The sequence below is a fragment of the Trematosphaeria pertusa genome (assembly GCF_010094035.1).
Source record: "Trematosphaeria pertusa strain CBS 122368 unplaced genomic scaffold BU26scaffold_18, whole genome shotgun sequence".
NCBI classification, from domain to species: Eukaryota; Fungi; Ascomycota; class Dothideomycetes; order Pleosporales; family Trematosphaeriaceae; genus Trematosphaeria; species Trematosphaeria pertusa.
Window position 1 is genome coordinate 820,969 of NW_022987229.1, and position 21,977 is coordinate 842,945.

The 21,977-nt window shown below is 53.0% G+C and overlaps 9 protein-coding genes across 9 annotated transcripts; 3 read left to right on the forward strand and 6 right to left on the reverse strand.

The window, feature by feature from the left end:
- Positions 1 to 353: 353 nt before the first annotated feature.
- BU26DRAFT_570555 (MFS general substrate transporter) lies at positions 354 to 2,041 on the reverse strand (the record flags this gene model as incomplete). The annotated part of the gene is made up of 4 exons (XM_033834027.1): positions 354 to 795; positions 993 to 1,083; positions 1,134 to 1,611; positions 1,682 to 2,041. 4 exons carry the CDS (start codon positions 2,039 to 2,041, stop codon positions 354 to 356), a joined length of 1,371 nt encoding a protein of 456 aa, XP_033678164.1.
- Positions 2,042 to 3,189: 1,148 nt separating this feature from the next.
- Positions 3,190 to 5,613, forward strand: BU26DRAFT_466804 (ATP-dependent DNA helicase). The gene is made up of 2 exons (XM_033825234.1): positions 3,190 to 3,558; positions 3,605 to 5,613. The coding sequence occupies exons 1-2, from the start codon at positions 3,268 to 3,270 to the stop codon at positions 5,447 to 5,449; spliced, it is 2,136 nt and encodes a 711-aa protein (XP_033678165.1). The 5' UTR covers positions 3,190 to 3,267; the 3' UTR covers positions 5,450 to 5,613.
- Positions 5,614 to 7,515: 1,902 nt separating this feature from the next.
- BU26DRAFT_570557 (uncharacterized protein) lies at positions 7,516 to 8,019 on the reverse strand (the record flags this gene model as incomplete). Its single annotated transcript, XM_033834028.1, has 1 exon — positions 7,516 to 8,019. The coding sequence occupies one exon, from the start codon at positions 8,017 to 8,019 to the stop codon at positions 7,516 to 7,518; it is 504 nt and encodes a 167-aa protein (XP_033678166.1).
- A 2,827-nt stretch (positions 8,020 to 10,846) lies between these two features.
- BU26DRAFT_570558 (uncharacterized protein) lies at positions 10,847 to 12,210 on the forward strand (the record flags this gene model as incomplete). The annotated part of the gene is made up of 5 exons (XM_033834029.1): positions 10,847 to 11,060; positions 11,126 to 11,145; positions 11,193 to 11,297; positions 11,349 to 11,737; positions 11,793 to 12,210. The coding sequence occupies 5 exons, from the start codon at positions 10,847 to 10,849 to the stop codon at positions 12,208 to 12,210; spliced, it is 1,146 nt and encodes a 381-aa protein (XP_033678167.1).
- Positions 12,211 to 13,435: 1,225 nt separating this feature from the next.
- BU26DRAFT_437647 (HlyIII-domain-containing protein) lies at positions 13,436 to 14,470 on the reverse strand (the record flags this gene model as incomplete). The annotated part of the gene is made up of 4 exons (XM_033824250.1): positions 13,436 to 13,525; positions 13,583 to 13,778; positions 13,840 to 14,078; positions 14,132 to 14,470. The coding sequence occupies 4 exons, from the start codon at positions 14,468 to 14,470 to the stop codon at positions 13,436 to 13,438; spliced, it is 864 nt and encodes a 287-aa protein (XP_033678168.1).
- Positions 14,471 to 14,877: 407 nt separating this feature from the next.
- Positions 14,878 to 15,855, reverse strand: BU26DRAFT_127681 (indole-diterpene biosynthesis protein-like protein PaxU). The gene has a single exon (XM_033819599.1). It carries the CDS (start codon positions 15,827 to 15,829, stop codon positions 14,939 to 14,941), a length of 891 nt encoding a protein of 296 aa, XP_033678169.1. The 5' UTR covers positions 15,830 to 15,855; the 3' UTR covers positions 14,878 to 14,938.
- A 489-nt stretch (positions 15,856 to 16,344) lies between these two features.
- BU26DRAFT_494111 (MFS general substrate transporter) lies at positions 16,345 to 18,333 on the reverse strand (the record flags this gene model as incomplete). Its single annotated transcript, XM_033826173.1, has 7 exons — positions 18,204 to 18,333; positions 18,014 to 18,147; positions 17,836 to 17,959; positions 17,579 to 17,785; positions 17,156 to 17,527; positions 16,731 to 17,098; positions 16,345 to 16,670 (listed from the first exon to the last, which is right to left on the reverse strand). The coding sequence occupies exons 2-7, from the start codon at positions 18,132 to 18,134 to the stop codon at positions 16,345 to 16,347; spliced, it is 1,518 nt and encodes a 505-aa protein (XP_033678170.1). The 5' UTR covers positions 18,135 to 18,147; positions 18,204 to 18,333.
- An 859-nt stretch (positions 18,334 to 19,192) lies between these two features.
- Positions 19,193 to 20,655, forward strand: BU26DRAFT_582254 (delta-12 fatty acid desaturas-like protein; the record flags this gene model as incomplete). The annotated part of the gene is made up of 4 exons (XM_033834520.1): positions 19,193 to 19,240; positions 19,292 to 19,549; positions 19,602 to 20,329; positions 20,383 to 20,655. 4 exons carry the CDS (start codon positions 19,193 to 19,195, stop codon positions 20,615 to 20,617), a joined length of 1,269 nt encoding a protein of 422 aa, XP_033678171.1. The 3' UTR covers positions 20,618 to 20,655.
- Positions 20,656 to 20,979: 324 nt separating this feature from the next.
- BU26DRAFT_609836 (uncharacterized protein) lies at positions 20,980 to 21,712 on the reverse strand (the record flags this gene model as incomplete). Its single annotated transcript, XM_033835950.1, has 2 exons — positions 20,980 to 21,140; positions 21,199 to 21,712. 2 exons carry the CDS (start codon positions 21,710 to 21,712, stop codon positions 20,980 to 20,982), a joined length of 675 nt encoding a protein of 224 aa, XP_033678172.1.
- Between the last annotated feature and the right edge of the window lie 265 nt (positions 21,713 to 21,977).

A 21,977-nucleotide genomic window follows, 5' to 3' on the forward strand; every position in this document is an offset into this window, starting at 1 on the left:
GCGCAACGTGCGGCGGCACATCTGGGCTTGCATATTGGCAGCGCGGGTCCGTGCCATTGCTGGGAGCACATAGATGCTCAACGGGCTAGTAATAGGTATGGGCATTTGCTTCTGCGGATCCCAGAAGCGAAACAACGAGCTTGAGTATTACCTCTCTGCCCTACCCTCTATATGCTTACAAACCCTGTCTTGTGGGAACTCTGTGTGACACTGTATGTAATTTTCCCACTCGGTTCCACCACGATGGATGGCCCTCCCTCCCTTCCTCCCGGAGTCACACAACCGGCCCTTCCGGCGCACCCGGAATCCAGCAGCCAGCTGGCTACCCTACCAAACCGCCCACCCATCATCTCTCAGAACCTCGCCCGCAAATTCCGATCATGCAACACCCTCGCCCCAAAAATAACACACCCACCCACAACCAACGTCGCACCCGCAAACACAACCAAACCCTCATACCCATCCGCCTCCCCACCCGCACTCCCAACCTCCTTCGGCGTCCTAATCAGCGCGCCGCCAATCGGACTCCCCACCAGCTGCGCCACCGCGCACACGCTGTAGAACGCGCCGATGCGGCCGCCGAGGCCGCCGGGCGGCGAGAGCTGCGGCTGCGCGATGATGGCCGGCAGCACCGCGATGAAGATGCCGCTGCAGAAGCCGTAGAGCAGCACGAAGATTATGAGGATCGGGGGCGAGGACGTGAGGAGCCAGGTTGTCAGGCAGAGAAGACCGGAGAGGATGGTCATTGGATAGACGGTGTTGGTGGGGCCGCGGATGTCGGCGAGGTGGCCGCCGCTGGGGGAGGGTTAGTTGGTGCAGGGAGGGGAGGGGATGGAGATGGGGATAGAGAGGGGGATAAGAGGAAGGGAAGGGAAGAATGTAAAGGAAGGTGCAGCTGAGGCGAGAACCGCGGTGGTTTTGAGGGGGAGGGTTAAAGAAATGTGTGGTCGAGACGAGAACCGCGGGGTTTTTGAGGGGGGAGTGGTACGTACAGGATCCGGCCGACAAAGCTTGCTGCGTTCATAAGGGGGAGGAGATAGTCCTTCGCTTCCGAGCTTGGATTCGCAACGGAGCAATATGTGCCTGAGGAGATCGTCAGAGGGAATGGAGGCGCATATGGGCTGACAACCGACTGATGTAGTAGTACGGGACAAACTGGCCCAACATGGCGATGAACGCTCCAACCGCTAGCACGGAATACCTCCGGTCCAGGAAACCTTTGAAGTCCAACAGCGCACCGACAGACGTCAGCTTCGTGGCCGGGTAGTTCGTATGCGAGATCCCGAGCGCAGCCGCGTAGCAACAAGCTACGACCATGGCTACGACGCGCAACGACCAAGCGAAGCCAACCAAAGGCACGAGTCGAGCGAAGATGACGGGGAAGCAGACGCCGCCCACACTGCCCGCTGCGGCGATGATGCCCATTACCAGCGCACGGCGCCGGACGAAGTGCTGACCGACTACGACTAGGGATGGTTGCGCGCCGAATGCAATGGCGATGCCGAGGAGGACACCTTGGATGAGGAACGGCTGCCATAGGATGCCTGGTTGAGTGAAGGAGAGGGCGACGAGGGCGCTTGCGCAGCCTATCCCGGAGAATATGTAGAGATACTGCGGTGGTTGGTGAGCTACTCGATGTACGCCGTCGCCGTCGCCAAAGCAGTCCGAAGAAAATCCATACCTTCAGCCCGTAGCAGTCGAACAGTGATCCCGCCGGGGCTGCCAGCAGGTTCATGAGCGTGATCTGGATGGTGCCAATGAAGGATATCGTCGACGCCGGCACCGAGGGCAGGTAGCTCGTCTGATAGTACTTCTGGAAGAAGCCGAAGCTATTGATGATGCCGAAGGACGCGAAGTAGACGAGCGACGAGCCGATGACAGTGAGCCAAGCGCGCATTCCTCCCTCCACCGCACCGGCGTCGAGGGTAGTCGCACCCTCGTCGACGCTTCCAATATCCTCCTCTTCTTTCTTAGCCGTCGAACCCGTCTCCGTGATAGATTCCTTGCTCGCCGCCGCGGTGCTCAACGTTGACGACGACATCCTCACAATCTAGCCTGGGGGGATCCAGTGGTCCAGCAGCTGGCTGATATTCCGTTCCAGACCCGCACCCACCCGCAGCTTTGTATATCCTCTCCCCCAGGGGCGTGAGGAATGCACATGACGTCGCATCCCGCAGACCCGATGCAACATAGGTGTGCTGTCATCACTTGTGTGCTGTCATCACTTAGATAGAAGCAATGGGCGGCGGCTTTCCGGTTCGTGCGCTCCGCTATCTTATCGACTGCTTGTTGGTGCTGTCGTACACGGGGGTGCTTGCGTCGTGTGTCACTGTACATTCCACGGATCGGCGGCAGAGCGTGGTGTTTCGGTGCGACGCTGTTAGATTGGCGCGAGAGAGGAGCCAAACTGAACTGATGAAAGAGATGTATACGACCCATCATTAGGGCTGCGGATCTTTGAGCAACTAGACTCCATATCTTGTGTTTGGCTCTGTTGTTACATGCCGATATCGCTGCTTCTGAGCTGTCTGTATACTGTGACTATATGTCGGCACTTTCGGGGGAGATGATGTATACTTGCATACAAAGCGTGGAGATGCTACTGATCTGCGGATGCGTGCCTTAGGATGGGTATTCGTCTGGAGTTGTGGGTTGTTGAGGGTCTGAAATAGAACGGGTTACCGGGAGCAATTAAAGTCTGCCGCATTACTCCCGCGTGATTGCTACGGGATGTGGTCTGGGATGGGTGCCTGGGCAGAGGAGTCTGAGCGTGAATGTGTGATCACATGCGATGGTGGTCTTCTACGCGGAGTACCTTCGGATGGTATGCGCTCTGACTCAATTCTTGGGAAACGTTCGCGGGATTATCTACGTTGGCTGGATATCAGCGTCGTGTCACGGCTTGGAGAGATCCATGTATGCTTTTTAAATGTAGCGAATAGTGGGCGGGGCGCGCTGGCAATTTGTGACAACGGGAAGCGTGAGGGTATGAGACTCTCGAATTCGGTTTTGGGAATAATGATAAAGGACTGATGGAGGTGTAACGTCGTGCAGAGAACGGGACTGGGGCACGTCACATGATGGCGAGTCATGCTGGCGTCTTATCTTATCTTAGCGCGACCTCCATTGACGCGTCGCGAACGAACCTCATCGTCAACAGTCGACTTCTCATCAACATCTGCGTCTACATCATCATTCATCTCAGCAGCTCAGCGTACTAAACTGCGCACTTGCTCAGCTTCCTGTCCCTCGCTTTTGTGCATCGCTATGAGCGACGCATTTGATGTGTCCTTCGACGACGAAGCCGACTTTCTCGCTGCGACAGAAGCCGTCGAGAATGGGAAGCGGAGGCGAGAAGATGAAGTTGGGATTAATTCACACAAGAAGGCCAAAACCGAGCTGTCGCCTTCTACCGTCCTCGCCAATAGAGTGCTGAATGAGCGTTTCGGCCTCGACAGCTTCCGCCTCAAACAAGAAGCCGCCATCACCCGGCTGCTGGATGGCGGCAGCGCGACAATCGTATTTCCTACCGGGGCTGGAAAGAGCCTTTGCTACCAGGTACTGCCTCTCTATGTCGGTAGAGTTCACCTGCTGAAATTTCTAGGTGCCCGCAGTTGCCTTCAGGATCCAGGACGAGCTTTCCGGCAGCCGCAGCCCTGAAAACAGCGGCATCACATTGGTCATCTCACCTCTGATCGCATTGATGAAAGATCAAGTGGATGCGCTTCTGCGACGTGGCGTCAAGGCAGCTGTGCTCAATTCTTCCGTCTCCCGGGACCAGTACCTGGCCACTCAAGAAGATCTCCGTCATGGGCGCCTAGACTTACTGTACTGTGCACCAGAGCGACTTAACAGCGAAGGATTCATTGCATCTCTGAAAGCCATTCCAGGCGGCATTCGACTTCTTGCGGTGGACGAGGCGCATTGCATATCAGAGTGGGGGCATTCCTTCCGGCCGGACTATCTCAAGATCTCTCGTTTCGCGCAAGAGGCCCAAGTCGAGAGAGTGGTATGCCTCACCGCCACCGCCACGCCCAAAGTCGCGCAGGACATTTGCGACGCCTTCTCGATCCCAAAGGGAGGCCTCTTCACAACAACCGTCTATAGGCCCAACTTACGATTGCTTGCTCAATCAAGCACGAAGGCGACCGACGATGTGGGGAGGCTAGTTGCACATCTCCGCGAGCACCCCGGTCCCACAATTGTCTATGTCACCATTCAGAAGGGAGCGGAGAAGCTTGCTGAGGAGCTCCAAAAGCGCGGATTCCCGGCCAAACCGTACCATGCCGGTATGAGCAGCGATGTTCGGACGAAGACTCAAGATGAGTTTCTGGCTAGCTCCAACATGATCGTTGTGGCCACCATCGCATTTGGCATGGGTATCGACAAGCCCGATATCCGAAACATCATTCACTTTGACATCCCTAGCAGCATCGAGGCCTACAGCCAGCAAATTGGTCGAGCTGGGCGCGATGGAAGGCCCAGCGTGTGTGTCTTCAACCTCTCTAGCAAAGACTTCTACCTGCGAAACATATTCACATACGGTGATAGACCCTCAGAGAGATCCTTAAAGCTCCTCCTTGAAGACATTTGCTCGCCGAACAGAAGAGACTTGAAACCTGGGGACACGTTCACGGTCTCGTTGTATCAGCAGGCGAGGGATGTTGACATCAACCAGACGATCCTCAGTATTATTTACGCCCAATTGGAGTTACACTTCAAGCTCTTCCGAGCGGCTGGCCATCTGTACAACGAGTACAAGTATATTTCGAAGGACCCGCGAATGATGTCGAATGACAAATCGAATGCAGCTCGTGCTATTGCTAGGGCTTCGGTCAAAGCCTCCAAGTGGACTTACATAGCTCTCGACCAGCTCTCTGACACATCAGGTATTCCACGGGCCGACCTCGTGAGGAAAATTGACGAGTGGAACGAGCGCGGGTATATTCAACTTGAAAAGAAAGGAGTCCAAAGCATATTCCGACTCGAGAGGCCTTTGCCAATCGCCCAGGAAGAGATTGATGGCATGATAAAGCAGCTCGACGCAAGCATGGAAGCCAAGGAGAAGCAGGATCTCGAGCGCACCAAAGCCTTGATCGACCTCATTACCGACAAAGAGTGCTTCTCTCGGGCGCTAGCCACGTACTTCGGTGAGACGTCGGATGGGATGCCGGAGGAATGTGGTCATTGCACATGGTGTGAGACGCATGAGCAAGCCTTTCTCCCCGACGAGCCACCGCAACCACCTGATCCGGCGAAAGTCCGGAAGCTCCTGGACAGAGTACAAGTGCGCGACGACCCGAGGTTCCTCGCAAAAGTCGCGTTCGGCATTAGGAGTCCGAGGATGGGGGAAATGAAAATCTACAGCAGCGGAGTCTTCGAGTCCATGAATGTGTGCGATTTCACGGAGCTACTAAAGATTTTCACGGAGGAGTGCTCGCGGGCGTAGATTGGCCTACACGAGTGTATTGGGCTTTCTGGCGTCCGTCGACGCATTTTGGGAAGCATTTTGGAGAAGATGCCCGGCTGGTTGCGAACGAAACTTGGGAGGGTACGAGACATCGCCTCATTGATAGAGAATTAGCGATGTTATATACACATGCTATTTTGGAGCTTTGGAGTGTTCGGCGGTCAAGTATGTTGATGGAGGGATCAGTCGTGCAAATGGCGGGGTCTGTGGCCATCCGTGCGTGTTGGTGAGTCAAGCATACACGTGGACGCACTGACACCGTTGGATATTGAGTGCAGTCATCTAACTCCCATACTCGAAACAGACACGTAGCCGCCGCTCTACACATTCATTCAAAGCTCTCTAAGTCGCCGCCCAAGACCTCCCCGGCGCACTTCGCAAGTTACGCCCGCCGACTGGCCAGCCCGCCCGCCCGCGGCGCAAATCCAATCGAAATTGACCTCCCGTCCGTGACATCATGAAAAACCCTAATCATTGCCATGACCGCACATTTTGCGGAGAAGTTTGTCGAATCGGCCGTCGCCGCCATCGGGACCGCGCTGACGCTTTTTGCATCGTGCGCCTACGTAGATGACGATGAACATCGCGAATTCCCAGCTGCACAGGCTAGGAGAAGGTCGAACGGTGGTATTTCGGTCTTCTGGCGAGGGCTGGTTGGGAGTTGGACTGGTCTTGGTCGCTGCCTTGCGGGCGTTAGCGTTTTCGGCCGTGATATTGTAATACGGGTACGTACCATCTTGAGGGACGGACTGCGAAAGAGAAGAGTGCCTGGGTGTATACTGTGTAGCATAGATTGGTGCCGGTGTGGTTCGCTGCTGGAGTGGTGGGAGTTGTGGGAGTTCGCGGGGGAGGATGATGAAGACCCGAAAGCTTGTGAGTCAGTCCCGTTCTGACGCATGCGCACTGACGAAATCGAGCAGTGGATATAGTAACTTGAAAATATTCTAAGGACCGAGTTGGTAGGTGGGCCGTACAATGGTTGTTTGCGCAAGACGCTTGATACCGCTCACATTTTCCGCCCGCTTGTAACCATCGATCAATCGGGGAATGACCCTCCACCGTCTCCGTTCGCATAGAGTTTAGCGAAGGTTAATTCGCTTGGGCACGTTCTTCCATAGAGGAGAAACGAAGAACAAGGTGGTTTCCCCCCAATCCCTTTCCCTTCAGTCACAAAAGCAACAGCAGCAGCTAGAAATGCAAGCGCAGCAGAGATCGTCGTCTATATCATCCCCGCGGCCACCATTACCCCGTCGACTTTTGTTGCGTGGTACGATTAAAACGGCGGCGACGACGACGATGAGTATCAATACGACGACCCCACACCCGACTCCGATGCCGATTTTCTGACCGGTGGTCAGGTTGTGGGGGGAGTGAGAGTGGTCTTGGGCTTGGTTCCGGTCGGTATTCTATCAGGATTAGCGCTTTCGGCGGTGTTAGAGTAGAGGTGCGAACTATTGTAAGAGATGGACTGAGCAGGAGAAGAGTTTCTGAGCGTATCGTGGCTCGATGCCGAAGTGGTATGTTCGCAGTGGGAGCAGATGGTTTGTGTTGCCCCCGAAGAAGGGAAACAAAGTATTCTTGGGTTGGGCTGCTCCACAGTGTCGCACTCTAAGATCCTGGTGTGGAGATTTGGAAATCTTGTCGACGCATTTGGTGGGTCTAGCTGTCTATGACTCGCATTAGGGAAGTGCCACGCGAGGCCAAGATAGCAGAGCAGTGAGTCATCAGAGGCACGGTCTCCCTTCTGCTTTGTAAAGGTATCTGCTGCTCGTGCAGGAACCTGTCATTCAAGGTAACCGAACTAGATGTCGGGTCCTTGTACAGTACACTGACGCTCTCCCAAGGCACACTTTGTTTCACTCAATGCGACCGGCACAAGGCTCATTTGTAGCTCGACACCAAAGCCAGCCACGGCGCCCCGCACAACATAAGGACCTCTTCCTCTGTCCCACCCGCCCGCGGGCTATCCCCAATCCCCAGCCACTCCCTCGAATCTCCGCCGCGTTCAAGCTCGCCGTCCGTATCGCGCACATAATTACTCGCATTCAGGTCTCCAGCTTCCACACAAACCCAAACTTCGCCAACACCTTCCTCCACAGCTCCACGATACCCGTTGTTCGACCAGCAGCATGCCGCTTGTTGTGAAAGATCACGTATGCGACGCCGATGATGCCGACTAGAAGAAGTGCCCCGAGGCCAACTCCGAGGCCGATGCCCAGTGCGGTTTTGGAGCGATGCTCGAATTCGTGGGCGAAGTCGGTGCCGTTGTGGATTTGGGACTGTGAGAACGTTAGGGGAGATAAGCGTGGGAGAGAGAGGGGGAGGAGAAGGGATGTACCATTGTGGTGGGAAGGTTGGGGAGTATAGAGCGCGCAGGAGTTGGATGGATACGCGACAATGAGAAGAGTAGTAGAGGAGAAGTGTGTAAAATGTTCGCTTGCTGGATAAAGAGAATTCTGGATATTTTGGACGAAGCGGAGGGAGAGAACGTTGATCTTGGTGGCGGGTCGAGGAGCTTCCGAACATGGAAGCAGAGTGTTCCACGCCATTGAATGCTTGTGGCCAGCGATATGGCGGAGGCCTATCATGCCAGGGAAGTATGCGAAAGCGAACGGAAAATAATCCAGCCCGTCAAACTACCATCGCTTCAAGCCAACCAATCACCGTAAGTCGACTCCCCCAAACGCGGAGCCTTCTAACAGAGATTAGGCATTAGCATTGGCTGGAGGGTCCTACGAACTGGCTTCTCACCTTCCGCGCCTAGACGTCACACAGGAATACACTGAGCGCCACACAGCTAACATACTCGAGCATGAGGTATCCATATTCCCACCATTATCGCTCGCTGGATGCGCAGTAGTAGATCCTGCCGAGGAGGAAGTGTAGTAAAAAGGAGGCTGAAGAAACGGGCGAAGCCGACGCTGACCTTTTGCGCTAGAGTTGATATGACCCTACGGGTAGTAGTACTGCTGAGAAGATAGGGACAAGGTCTGATTACCTTAGTGTACCGGGATAGACGGGGTGACAGCTTGTAAGACGTCTGCCAGAGGTGAAGCTCGTGAAATCGCCACGTCAATTTCCCTAGTTGCTAATACCGATGCCCTGCTAATGGTCTCGAATGATTCGGACATATCCAACTTAAGTAGGACTCTGATTTGCGTAACCGTGCTGAAGCCATTGGATGCCGTGTCAGTGCGCGCAAAGGGGCAATGGTGAGCCTAAGGGCTAGAGCAAGTAGGTAGTCGACTGACTAGTAGGAGGTATTAACAAAATCGCTCTCGTGTCAGGCAATCTTTGCTTCAATCTCCTGCACATAGAGCATGAAGAGGATAGCGGCAGTGTGGCCCAGTCAGTCGCGGAGGACGTTCTCACGGTGCATGACCGCACGTGGACACGGCTCGGTAATACGACGGTCAGCAGCCAGTTCCTAAGAAGATGCGGACATAATTCGACGCAGTGCTGATAACAGCGCTCGTGAAAGCCTACCCTTCTATGTCTGGCGTGGGCGTGGGCGTGAAGGTGACGTTCTGTGGAGGTTGGTGCGTGCGCCAACTGAAGTAGTTAGCGCGATAGATATGAGGACACCTTCCCTCGAGGTCCAAAGTTTCCAAGGTTCCGCCCTCACCACACACCTCCATCTCGACATCAGCAGAACGACACCCATCCTATCGCTACTCTATCCACACTTCATTTGTAGAGACAGCATCGCCAAAGTCGACCCGATTCCTTCGATACACGACCGTCCCCAAGTCAACGAGGGAGCAGCCCGGCTGCTACAGCATTAACCCTCACACCGACTGCGATTCCTGGACGTCACTCCACCGAGATTCCGTACGGGTCCCGAGATTAACTCACTCCACGATGGAAACTTCATGCCCGCGACGCTCTCCGCGGCATCCGCATCATCAATGTAGTCCTTCTTCTCCAACGCCTTTCTAACAACCTTGGAACAAGTTACGCTCTACTTGACATCGCGTTATCCAGCCACAGACATGTCTGGCCGATGGCCTGCTTCCTATGCGTACAGCACCGCTTTCTTCGTTCACCCTGATTCCGCTACTCTGCTCGTTCCTATTGTTGAGGAGGGCGAGACGACCGGGGACGAGCTTATGAATGGGGGGTGAATGGCGGACATCGGTCACGAGCCGTTGATCACGAGCCGTAACTACAGGTAAAAGCTTGAAATAGCTTCTCAGTCTTATGCTTGACGGCCATCGATGCATGATTGTCCAGTTTGAATCAACTTTTTCAGCAACTATAACGGAGGGGATGCCTGCCACAGACTGCCCACAAGCGTTCAAGCACGGTTCTGCAGAAAGTCCGCATTTCCTATCATCGTCGGCATTCTTGAAGTAGGCTTTCATCACTCGAAACACATAATTGTGTACTATTCTCTCAGTTCTTCGGAAAGCCTATGTCCGAGCTAGGAACTGGCGAGGCCCAGTCGTGTCATGTTGACGGCTATTCCGACGGGATTGGGTTTGTTGTTCCATGCCGCTCGGCAAGGATGTGCGAAAATCCGTCAAGATGGCGGATGAAGGATTGCGGCGAGGCACCCACATGAGAAGGCGATATCCGGCGCGTTTCTTATAAAAGCCAATTGGTTGCACATCCACGGGGTTGGTGGCACGACATTGGGAGTATGCTAAAACATCTTTGCACAGCCTAGGGATCTTCACCTTCGTGCCTCTTTTGACGCCAAGGAGAACGTCCGCATATGCGCTGTTCGTGCTAGAGCGTGTTGAAGCTGAAGAGAGTTGAACATCTATTCGCCAAGCCTCAGGGCATGCGGCGAGCCTGAGCCGAGCCATACACCCGGAACAGGAACGCACACATGCTCCAATCTTGGATGCTTACATAAACAGTCTTCCCATTGTGCTGTCTGGAAGTGTGAGCATTTACCCTTCCCGCCTGTCTTGGCGTGGGCATAGTTTTGAATCCTCTCAGGATTCATCACCCTCATTGGGATTCTCCGAGTATTTCCCGCCTATTCTGGCTGCGCTTCCAACTCACTGATATCCTTATCTTGTACTACCCTCCGTGATAGACCGCCAAGCGCGCCGGAGTCCGACACTTACATGGAGCCTCGTCGGCTATCCTTCACCAGAAGTTCATTCGTTCCCGAGACGTGTTATCGGTGTCTCCGGATAGGCCATCGCTAGGCTAGAGCGGCTCGAAGTGATGCAGGTCATATTTTCCGACTCCATTCTGGGATGTACCAGTTCCAACGAGTTTGCCTTTTTCCCGATGAGCACGCGCGTAGACTGCCACCATGGCCTTTTCCTGGGTAATTGAAGAACTGACAAGCCACCCCGTGTTGTTAAAGGCGCCGCCGCTTTCGTCTAAGCGGCTATCTGTGGATCGTATTTCACCAAAATGGCCAGTTCAAGCGAGATCCTCAAAGCTCAGATGCTAGACAAGCCAGCCCTCAAGCCACCACCGGGACTTGAATCGAACTTTATCGACCCGCCTTCACATCGAGAACTGTCATTGGCGACGCTGATACTATGTTTGCTTATCACGACGTCGATGACGTTTATGCGGTTGTACGTGAAGATATTCACCGTTCACAAGCTGCATCTGGAAGACTGTAAGTGCTTCATTGGAGTTCAAAGATTCGGTGCGCTAGGGAAACGACTGACCACTTTTTCTAAGGGCTACTGCCTCTCGCGTTTGTGAGTTGCTTTTGGAGCGCGAATACACCCCAACTGATATCCTCTAGTTATTCGAAATAGCGCACATTACCCCGGCCTTCTGCATCTACATGTTCGATCCAGTCTACCACCAATGGGATATGTCTATAAGAAACCTCATCCGGCTACTTCTTGTACGTATCAGCCCGCCGTAAAAGTCCACATTCACTAACAGAGGATTCCAGGATCTTCACGTCGGCTACGTCTTTTATGACCTGACTATTCTGGTGCTCAAGCTCTGCATTATGGTGCAATTTCTGCGCATTTTCGTCCCCGCGAAGACACACTCAGCGTCGTATTGGATCACACATGCCCTCATCTGGGTGAACTCGCTTTTCTACTTCGCCAGCGCCTTCGTAGAGATCTTCTCTTGCAAGCCGATGGAAAAGCGTTGGAACCCCTTGATTACGCACGGAAGCTGCATTAACGTTATGGTGGTTCACCCAATTTCCGCGAGCTTGAACTTTATTTTGGATGTTGTGATACTTCTCTGGACGCAGAGGGTTATTTGGAGCCTGCATATGACGCGAGAAAGGAGGTGGAAGATCGCTGTGCCATTCATGGCGGGCTTCATGTAAGATATCCATACTCTGGGAGCCTGTCATAGCGTATCCGCTAACTGCAAGCAGGGCACTTGTTTTCGCCGGCATCCGTGTCTTCACGAGCATCAAGCTCATTAAAACAACCGATGTAGCCTATTGGGGCGCCCTCATGGGCCTGTCCACCTTCCCCGAGGTCGCATCAGGCTTCCTAGTGCTCTCTCTTCCAGTGCTTCCGCATCTATACAAGAGCATGAGGAGATACATGGGTTTCACACCGGAAAACAGCCAGAGGACGGGGTTCGATATGGATTGGAGGGAGAGGAAAACGCCTCGAAGCTGGTTGCATATTTCGCAGGACTCTGCGCAAGAGGGCAATGGTTCGCCTAGGCCTAAACATCTTGCGATTACAAGGACGGATCATGTCATTATTGAGTTTATGTCTTTGGAGTCGACGGACTCGATACTGCCCGCGGTGCCTGAGAATATTGGGGCTTCTCGAAAGTAGTTAGATTGAGGGAGAGACATAGACCAGGTCGACCATAGCAATTTGAACTCATCTTCACTTTCCGCCAGGTTGAAGACCAAGGGTAAAACCTCAGGTTCCGGATCGCGGGAGTCCTAGCTCCGAATGCTAGCCCGTTGGTTCTAAATGCGAGGGTGACTGATGCTCCAAACTCCACATTATCGCTCGTCGCAATTACGCGTGTCCCCCACAATCTTTGGCATGCAAAACATCGTAGTGAGTCCATGACGCTCAGCTATCAAGATCCCGGCTCGAGGAGCAGGTGCTAAGATTCCGATGCAAGAACGTCTGCGAAGAGACACCCAAGTAACAGTATCAAGCTGGAACTGAGGCTGCATAAAAAACCGAGCTCTAATTGGTAGGAGTGTTTCGACCCTGTATCGAACGGATCGGTGACTGATCCTTGCCTGCATAGGAAAAGCCGAAAATTGGTGTGCTACGGGCCGCAAATCCTAACAAGGATAGAATACTGCACGAAGTCCGAGCCTCGTACACGAGTCACCGGAGCATACAACTAAAAGCGGGCATCTGGTTTGGTTGTAGCTATATGAATGCCATGTGTAGAGCCAACCGATCTTGCTCAACCCACGTTTGGGTTGAAGGAATGAAGAACAATGAATTGAAGTCCGAACTGGTGCATTGCGCAATACTATGCCACACAAGCGCAGTATCGAGAAGTATTTGCCTTCTTTTAGAGAGGATGTGTGGCCGTTTGCAGCAAGCGAAGCCATTGGCTGCATGACGAATTCTACGCCTCAATTTTGTATATCTGGGAACTTGGCAAATATGAACGGAATATAGCCAGCCACTCAGCTCTCTCCGTGCCAGAACCTTCGGAGTTCAACAAAGCCATGGCCCGGCAGCCTGGGACATGGAAACTGGGTGTGCGCATTGGCGCCCGGTATGGCTTATCAGTACTTGAGCCCTGACCATGCACGACGTTTCTTATATCCGGTCCAAGGGTTGATCATGAATACGATGCTAGATGATGAAAACATAGCGTGGGGCCATTTGCAGTAGTCCACGTGGCCTTGCACTTGCGCTTGACAGGTGCATCTTTCAAATTTGAGGGTAGTACAAACTTCGGGCCCACTCCCAAAGCGCCCGGTGTCTCAATGTTGTTGCAAGGGTTACAATCCATGAGTGTTTCTGGCATTCCGTATGTCCTTCTGGGGTTCTGCCAACCGCCTAATCCTCGAAATATCACCTAGATCTGAGCGACTACGCTTCTCAAGCCGCGCAAGTACACGATCTGTCCAAGCATAACAAGAACGTGAAATATCTGATGACTGGAACCCTGCGACGAGCATTGGTAAACGGGAGATTTAACTACCTAGGTAGGTTGCCAACATACCCATATATCGAATGTTTCGGGGAAGTGCCTTTCCGGAAACCGAGTAACGTAGAAGATTGCTCCAAGGAAGTCCAACGCATTCATGATCAACGCGGCGGTGACAGGGAAGTATCGCAATCCGACAAGTCCATGACTTAGGTAACTATGAACGATCGGAACGTATCCACTCCCGACGAATGCCGCGAAGAGCATCGCTCTGGGCGTTATAGCGAGTAAGCGCTCGAAAGGTACGAGACGCGGGGAACAGATAAACATACCTCCATAACGCTGCGGCAGCTCCATCAGCCTTCGGACTTAGCAAGACAAAGAATACAATTCCGGAAAGCCCAACGCTCGACGTGATGTAAGAGGCCTGGAGATGTGGCTGCTGGCGTAAACCGGACCATGTGGATGTTATGCTGATGATGGCAATGTTCAGCACGATACCGAGATAGTCAAGTTTCAGCACACTCTGGGCTACGCGCTCAGAGTGCGCTTTAAGGACATGGTATGCACTCTTCCAGAATCTCAGCCTTGGGATCATTCCTATCACGAAAAGAGGATACGTACCGAAGAAAGCAGACAAAGCACTGCGGAAACCATGTAGAGTTGCACCATCACAACGCGGCTCCATGACATCCCAAGTAGATCGTCCCCTAGCGCAAGGCGTTCTTCTCTTGCGAGAAGCACTAAGTGCACAATTGCTGGAAGTAGATGAGACCAGACATTGACGAACTCGTTATGAGTATAGAAAAGAGAATAGACGCAGTTCCTGACACTCCTGAGCTCATCCCTATAGCCTCGTCGAATATGAGGATCCACTTGCATCCACGAGGGAATGTCATCGAAAAGGAGGATTCTCCGGATGTCTGAACTTTTTCCGTGAGTGTTGCTGTTTTTCGTCCGCATTGTTGCGCGATACTAGGTGTTGCTGCTGAATTGAGTGTACAGATACTGGAAAATATGTGATATGGTGTTGTCACTGCCAGAGTCGCTCTATTTGGGCCGGTGAAATTCTGATTACTGATACGCCCAAGAGACCTCGGGAGTTGGACGCTGTTTCTGATTGGCAGGGAGTTTTGTGTAATCCTGGGCATTATTACGTGCGTATGCGATTTCGAGCAAATAGTAACGCCCCTTGCCCCTGAAGCATGCTTGAAATAGGTCGTGCACCTAGGCAGTAAAGCGGGATGTGATCCTCGTTAGGATACTCCCCGGGACCTAGAGGGTCAGGCCCTTCAACTTGGGCCCAGTCCTGAACATTATGCGCGTCACGTCCGGAATGTTGTAGTTTTCTTTATTTTTAGAATATTGATAGCGGTAGAAACAATAAACTGGCGACGAAGTTGTACTGTGCCGCTCGCCCGCGCGACTCGATCAGAGCATCGAACGCGGCTCGTCAGTGTTGTTGCTGCTCCCGTGCCACAGGCGGTGCATCATGTCTGTGTATCGTTGCGTGTTCTTCGTGAAGTGGTTGCAGTGCGGAGTGTCTTCAAACAAGGCCTCCTCGACCTCCCACCCTTTGTCGCGGGCCACTTCTGCGTGATCAACAACGTCCTTCCAGTCCACATGGTCATCTGCCTTTGAGAACAAGTAGCAAATCCTTCCCTCCTTCTTAGCATGCCCTTTAACCAGCTTCTCGTCGAGTAGCGTGCGGCGGAACAGATCCTCGGGTTTGTCGTATCTTCCAGCCGCGACGGACGTGAAAAGAACGACGAGAATGAAGTGGACGATCGCTGGCCCAACAGTTCTTGCCATTCCCCTGGGAAGAGATAGCATCATGGAGTTGTACGATTTCCAGTACTCGCCCTTGGCGGGGCCACTGTCGTAGATAATTCCGAGAAGCGGTAACGGTGAGCTGAACTGCTCGCCCAAAGCAATCAGCATCTGGGTGGCGGAGTTGGTGCCCCCATTAGAGAAGGTGTGCAGCAGGATCTTCGGCGGATTTGTACTCTGGTCATTCTTGCTATACCCACATTCGTCGAGCACGGCGCGAACTGCGTGGACGGCGGACTTGATAGCTTTTCGTTGGGACGGGTAGGAGCTGGTGAGAATCGATACGTCGGATTCGATGAGTAGGATTTTTGAACGCGGAGCGATGCTCCTATAGCTGAGTAGATACTTGGTGATATGCTTTCGGGCTGCACCAAGCCATGTGGCGATAATCACAAGCTGTCCAGCTGCATGGTTGGGAGGTGTGTGGAGAGCGATCCGAGGGCCGAGTTTAGTAAAGAATGGTTCAGATGCTTCCGGATTAGCTGCAGCCATGTCGAGGTATTGAAATCGTTGGAGGTAACGTAGCTGATGCGCTCGAGCTCATATGTCGGGTAATCCCCTTAAGTAATTACGACGGTATACGCCCCCGCTCGGTGCTCGGTGTATCCGATGCGAATCGGAAAAACGCGCGGAAAGCCCGACGGGCACCTCCAGACTTTTGGGAGGCCAACTAGGGAACGTCATGTGGTGTAAGATTACTGGATGCAGATCTCCCTTGCAACTGCTGTGCCGCACCCTCGCTTTGACTATCGAGAGAGCAGGATTGCCTTGGCAATAGCATCCTTTGGCTAAGTCAGCCTCCAATACACTTTGTGTCCTTGCAGATCTATGATCAGCCGCTTTTACAGTAGTGCTGACCATGCAACGAGCCGCATCGGCGGCTTCTTTTGGGGTATTTTGCGAGGAAATGTCACATCTCGGTTGGGGAACTATGTGCATACACCATTCGATGTAGAAAGCATACAGAGAGACACCGATACTAACAATTGTTGCTTGAGCATGACGATCTATGATTCCACCTTCGGTACAACCCTAATCTGGTTCCCCTTCCGATATACCAACGCGACCACGAACACTTGCATAGCTGCAAACGCAACAAGAATCTTCGATTGCAGAGCATATGCTTCCGAAAGAACGATACGAACCCGGAGCTGTTTGTCAAGAGGAAGGCGCTTAGCTTCTTGAACTGCGGTAAGAAGTGCCGATGTGGGCACATTACCGAATGTGCTGAAAAGATGCGTCTTCAGGTAGTTGTTGAAGGCGGTGGTAGTAATGGATAGACCCAAGACGCCCCCGAGGGCACGAAATAGGATGAGGGCTCCGGTTGAGATGGCTATTGTGCATCGTCAGTGAATATTTCTAGCATACTTTGAAGCGAGTAATCCACTCATACCTAGGTCCCTCTTTTCGACAACTAGAGGCGGCATAAGCAACGTGATACCGAGCACACACCCGATTCCAAACCCGGTAAGCACCTGGCAGCCATAGATGGTAGAAGGAAGCGTGCCATCATCTGGCAGGACGCAGAACCATGCCAGGCCGCCCACCTGGACGATAGAACCGAAGAGCAACACCCAAATGCAGGGTACTCCGGTCTTCATAACGAAGATGTTGACCATGACGCAAGTTATCGCGATGAGGAGATTGAAGGGGATTAAACGGACCGCAGCGGCCATTGGTGATGCTCCATCCAGCTCCTGGAACCGCTGTGGAATGTTGATAATCAGGATGTTGTACGGTATGCCGGACATGAGCGAGAAACTATACGCGCATTTGTTATTCCAAGAAACATGCCTCTCCGGTAGAGTGCAGACTCACATCAATGTTCCCATCCATGGTCTATTTTTAAAGAAACGCCAGGGGAAAATAGGCTCGAGAGCCCGGTCGCGCTTGGTGAAAAACCACTCGTTGGCCAGAAACAGTATCCATAGTATTCCGGATACGGTAAAAAGCACAATGGCAGAAGCTGAGTCCCAGGCGATAGAGATGCCCCCTTCTAGAAGAACAGCAACTATGAGCATGGTCGCAGCGAGAATCAACAAGCATCCGGGTATGTCTAGGCGCGCCAGTGAATGCCGTGATAGTTTCTGACGCCATGTCGGGGCTTTGTAGTCGAGGTCTCCTTGATGTGGGAAATGAGCGGGAACAGCAGCGAGAAGCAGTATTATCGTCAAAACCCCCACCGGAGCACTACCCACATTGATTAGTCAATGTTCCACATGAGCGGTGTTTTCACCTTACTTGAACAGAAATGCCCATCGCCATTGCCCATGTTGACTGGTGCCCCCTCCAATCAGTGGACCAGTAAGAGATCCGAGAGCTCCTGCGCCGGTGTAAATTGCTCCCTGGACGGGGTATAATTCTCTTGGGACAAGCTCGTAACCCATCGTCAGGCCGACTGACCAGCATCCGGCAGACCCGATTCCCTGAAAGACACGACTGATAATACTGTGCACGATCAGCGAAATATCACCGCCCCATGGACGGAAAAGACCCACAGCTGACTCATGGTCTGCGACGCTCCACAAGCTCCCGAAAATGCTGTAAATATTAGCAGACTAGTCGCCAGGGTGTATTTCCGGCCGAATATATCGCTGAGCTTCGCCCATATGATAATTGTTGCTGGCAGATTTATTAGTGAAGCTCATTTCAGGAAAGCGAAGTGTAGTTACTGACCTGTGTACGTGATGAGATAGCCCGTTATGACCCATCCCATACGCTCGACTCCGTGGAGATCCTCTACAATGGGCACTAGCGCGGTACCCACGATGGAGACCTCGACGTTGACAAGAAACATGCAAATTGAGCAGCTATTACGGCGGAGGTGAGCTGGTGAGACAAAGTCATTGTGGAAACTGTTACTGACCCTAGTGACACCAGATGGCGTCTCCATCCCTGGAGGTACTTGCCCTTGGTAGAGGAAGCATCGGTTGTGGACTCAACCAGCTCCTCTATAGGCTTCTCGTCAGCAGTATTGATTTCACTGCCATTTGTCGCGAGAGTTGACGGGACCTGAGGCTTTTGCATTGTGGCGTATAGGGTGACTTCCCACTCAGGCTATCGGCCAGATCGTGTTCAGAAAGGTAATGGAGAGAGGAACGAGGAGGTGAGCATTTCGTAAATGCCAATTCTTTGGGCTCGCCATTGCATTGTGCTTTGCAACGGTCAGAGCATGCTGCGCCACTTTCAACGGATTTCAAGCGGAAGGATAAGCTTGCAGAAACCCTGGTTGGTGATTGAAGCCCATTTATTTATCCGCGAAGTCATGATTGGGTAACAACGGCCGGGCGTGCATACTACGCCGCTGTGCGGGGCCAAATGTAAGCCATCCACTTGGCGTGACCGCGTTCTCGGGAACAAGTCGATGAGGGCGTAGAGTCATGGGCGTAGGGGTCCTTAGCGCCTGTGCCAACTACTCCATTGAGTATATTAATTTAACGCCTGACTATCGTTTCGATATCCCACTCCTTGTGGACCTCAGTCCAAACTGGGTGTAGCTCCGAGCTACCCAGGTAACAAACTGCGCTGTAGGGTAGAACAGAACGGGGAACATGAAGACGCAGTTGAAGGCTGTCGAGGCTCCCTGCACCGGCGGATGGACATCGCGGAGTCCGAAGCGCAAGTTGATAAGGCAGTGTAACACAAGCTAAGCTGAGAAATATGTGTTCGGAGGGGAATCTGAGCCTGAGTCTCCCACGTTCCTCCACTATTTTTCCTTGTTGATTGCGCATGAACAAAAAGGCGGTTTGCAGGCAACTTTGGGATTACCGGACCGCGGGAAACATTCTGTGTTCCCGTCTTATCTTTGAATATTCTCGGCACTGTTGGATCTCGAAGGACTGGAGGAGAAGAGTCATGGCTCTGGACTACGACAGTCATCCCGCTGAGTTGGTCGAAGGCGGGGTAAACTACGCCGCCCACGCTGCGAATGAAGGTAGTGCTGACAGCTGGTAGACCGTTCAGGGCAGGAAGAAGGTGATCACCGTCGGCGACCTGAGGAGAGCAATCCCTCCCTACTGCTTCAAGCTTAGCTACACAACTGCCCTCTTCTATCTGATACGGGACATCTTTATTTGCTACGCTCTGGGATGGGTGGCTTGGTCCTACATTCCCCGAATTCGATATGAGGGACGCTTTGAGTTCGAGTTCACCCGCTACGCCGCTTGGTTGCTCTACGGATATATGCAAGGTCTTGTATTCACGGGGATATGGGTCAGTGAAAAAGACAATTTAAGTGCTAATTAGCTTAGCTAACGTTGATCAGGTCCAAGGGCATGAAAGCGGGCATGGCGTGTTTTCCCCTTCACCTATTCTCAACGATTCTATCGGCTTTATATGTCACTCCGCGCTGCTGACGCCATATTTTGCCTGGCAATCAACCCATCGCCGTCACCACATCTACGCCAACAACCTTGCGAAAGACCACAATTATGTGCCTCCAAAGAAAGAGGAGTATGCCGAATGTCTCAATCTGCGGCCTGGGAGCCTCGAGAGCATTCATGAACTGGTGGAGGATGCGCCAATCGTGGTTTTCTTTCGAATTGTAATGCAGCAACTGCTCGGATGGCCCACATACTTGATCTCCAACATCACAGCTTCCGAGGGCAGTCTCTACCGCCCGCAGTCCAAGGCTTTACTGGGTAATAGCCACTATTTGCCTTCCTCAACCCTGTTTCGCCCTGAGGAGGCGCACCTGATCCTTGCCTCGGACTTTGGACTCGCAGTAATGGTTGGAGCGCTGTGTCTCGCCGGTCAGTACATGGGATTTCAAGCTGTCGCCCTACTCTACATTCAGCCGTTCCTATGGTGTAATCACTGGATCGTAGCAATTACTTTTCTTCACCACACTCATCCTAAGCTGCCAAAATACGACCCGGAAGCGTGGACTTTCATGAGGGGCGCTCTGGCGACAGTGGACCGTAATCTTGGCTGGGTTGGAAAACATCTTCTACATAACATCGTGGATTACCACGTTATCCACCACCTCTTCCCGTGAGTATCTGCTTCTCCAAAATTTGAGCAGCCTTTGTACTCACATTCACCAGGCGCATCCCTCAATATCATGCCGAGGAGGCGACCAAGGCTATCATTCCGCTTCTTGGCAACGCGTATCATTCCGAAAAAGATCATAGTTTCTGGTATGGCCTTTGGGAATCCTTCACCAAATGTCAGTGGATCAAGCCTGACGGTAAAGAGGATGAAAAAGAGCGTGCATACTGGTTTGAAGGCGGGCCTTGTCTGCCACCGGAAATAACTATGAAGAACCGCAGATGGTTGTAACTGAGCTTACGGTCAAGATAAGCTTAGGGTAAAGACGGTCAATATTACCAAGCTGTCACCACGAGAGGGCCAGAATGCCTCATATACTCATGAACAATGTTATAAGTGCGGCGTTGGACTAAGATTAACCTCCATGGTCACTGAACACCGAATTTTACCGACTGTATTCGATTTGCATCCCAATTGTGGGAACTACAGAAGTGCGTTTTATCAAAGGGACAGTACGAAGTCTCGAAGCAGGTTTCCTATCCCATCCCCTCCTAAACTTCGTCAATGATGTCCCTGCTTTGCCACACTGTCTGGTCCGTATCGTTGGTCCTGGCGCCTCACCGCTCAATCCGTCGACTCCCGGCGAGGGCGATTTAATCACGGGGGTCGCCGCGGTGGATGAGGAACTCGGCTCTGATGAGCTTGCATGTTTGCAGGAGTCCGGAGAACTCGCGGCTTGCGTCGGATGAAGTCGTGGGGTATAGACTGACGGCCGAGCGGGGAACGCAGAAGTCGTAGATCTGCCGGCGGACTTCTAAGAGGGAGTGGGTATTAGAAGGCCAGTGCGGGTGGGAGGGGAGGGGAACACTCACCTCCGGGGAGGTCAAGCAGGCTGTACTGCCGTTGCGAACCGTCTTGAATTTCCGAAGTCGCTGGTAGCGGAACTTGCTTTGTCGGCTGGTCTTGCGGACCAAGATCCCACCGAGACACGCGCTTCGAGATCAACGACTGAGCCGAACGTGAGGACTTGCCCTGGGGACCAGGCTTGGAAATCTTTGCTGATGGATCCAGGACCGATGGGCTGTCCAGAGGACCTAAGTCCCAACGACTGACGCGCTTTGTTTCCTGCACAGGGCCCACGTCCCAACGACTGACGCGCTTGGTTTCTTGCACAGGACCCACGTCCCAACGACTGACGCGCTTGGTTTCCTCAGTAGGCGCCATGTCGTTGCTGGGAAGTGCGGGACCGCCCACAGGACCCACGTCCCAACGACTGACGCGCTTGGTTTCCTCAGTGGGCGCCATGTCGCTGCTGGGAAGTGCGGGATCGTCCTCAGGACCTAAGTCCCAACGACTGACGCGCTTCTTTTTCTCCTCGGTCGCCATTGCGTGATAGGCGAGGTTCTGGTGTGTGGGTGAGTGGGATGAGGAGCCGTAGCGCGCTACGGGAGGGATTGTTAGAGAATAAAAGTCAGACCCCAGGCAACCAGTCAAACGCGAGCTCCGGAACAAGGCCGGGCCGGTGCACCCCTTCCCCCTTTCACCGCCTCCTCTGCGCTGGGATTTTACGGAGTCGGCGAGGTGGTATGCGACACGCTGTTTCTGGAATAGAATGGCTTCTAGAGCTTCCAATGGGGCGATTACTCTAATG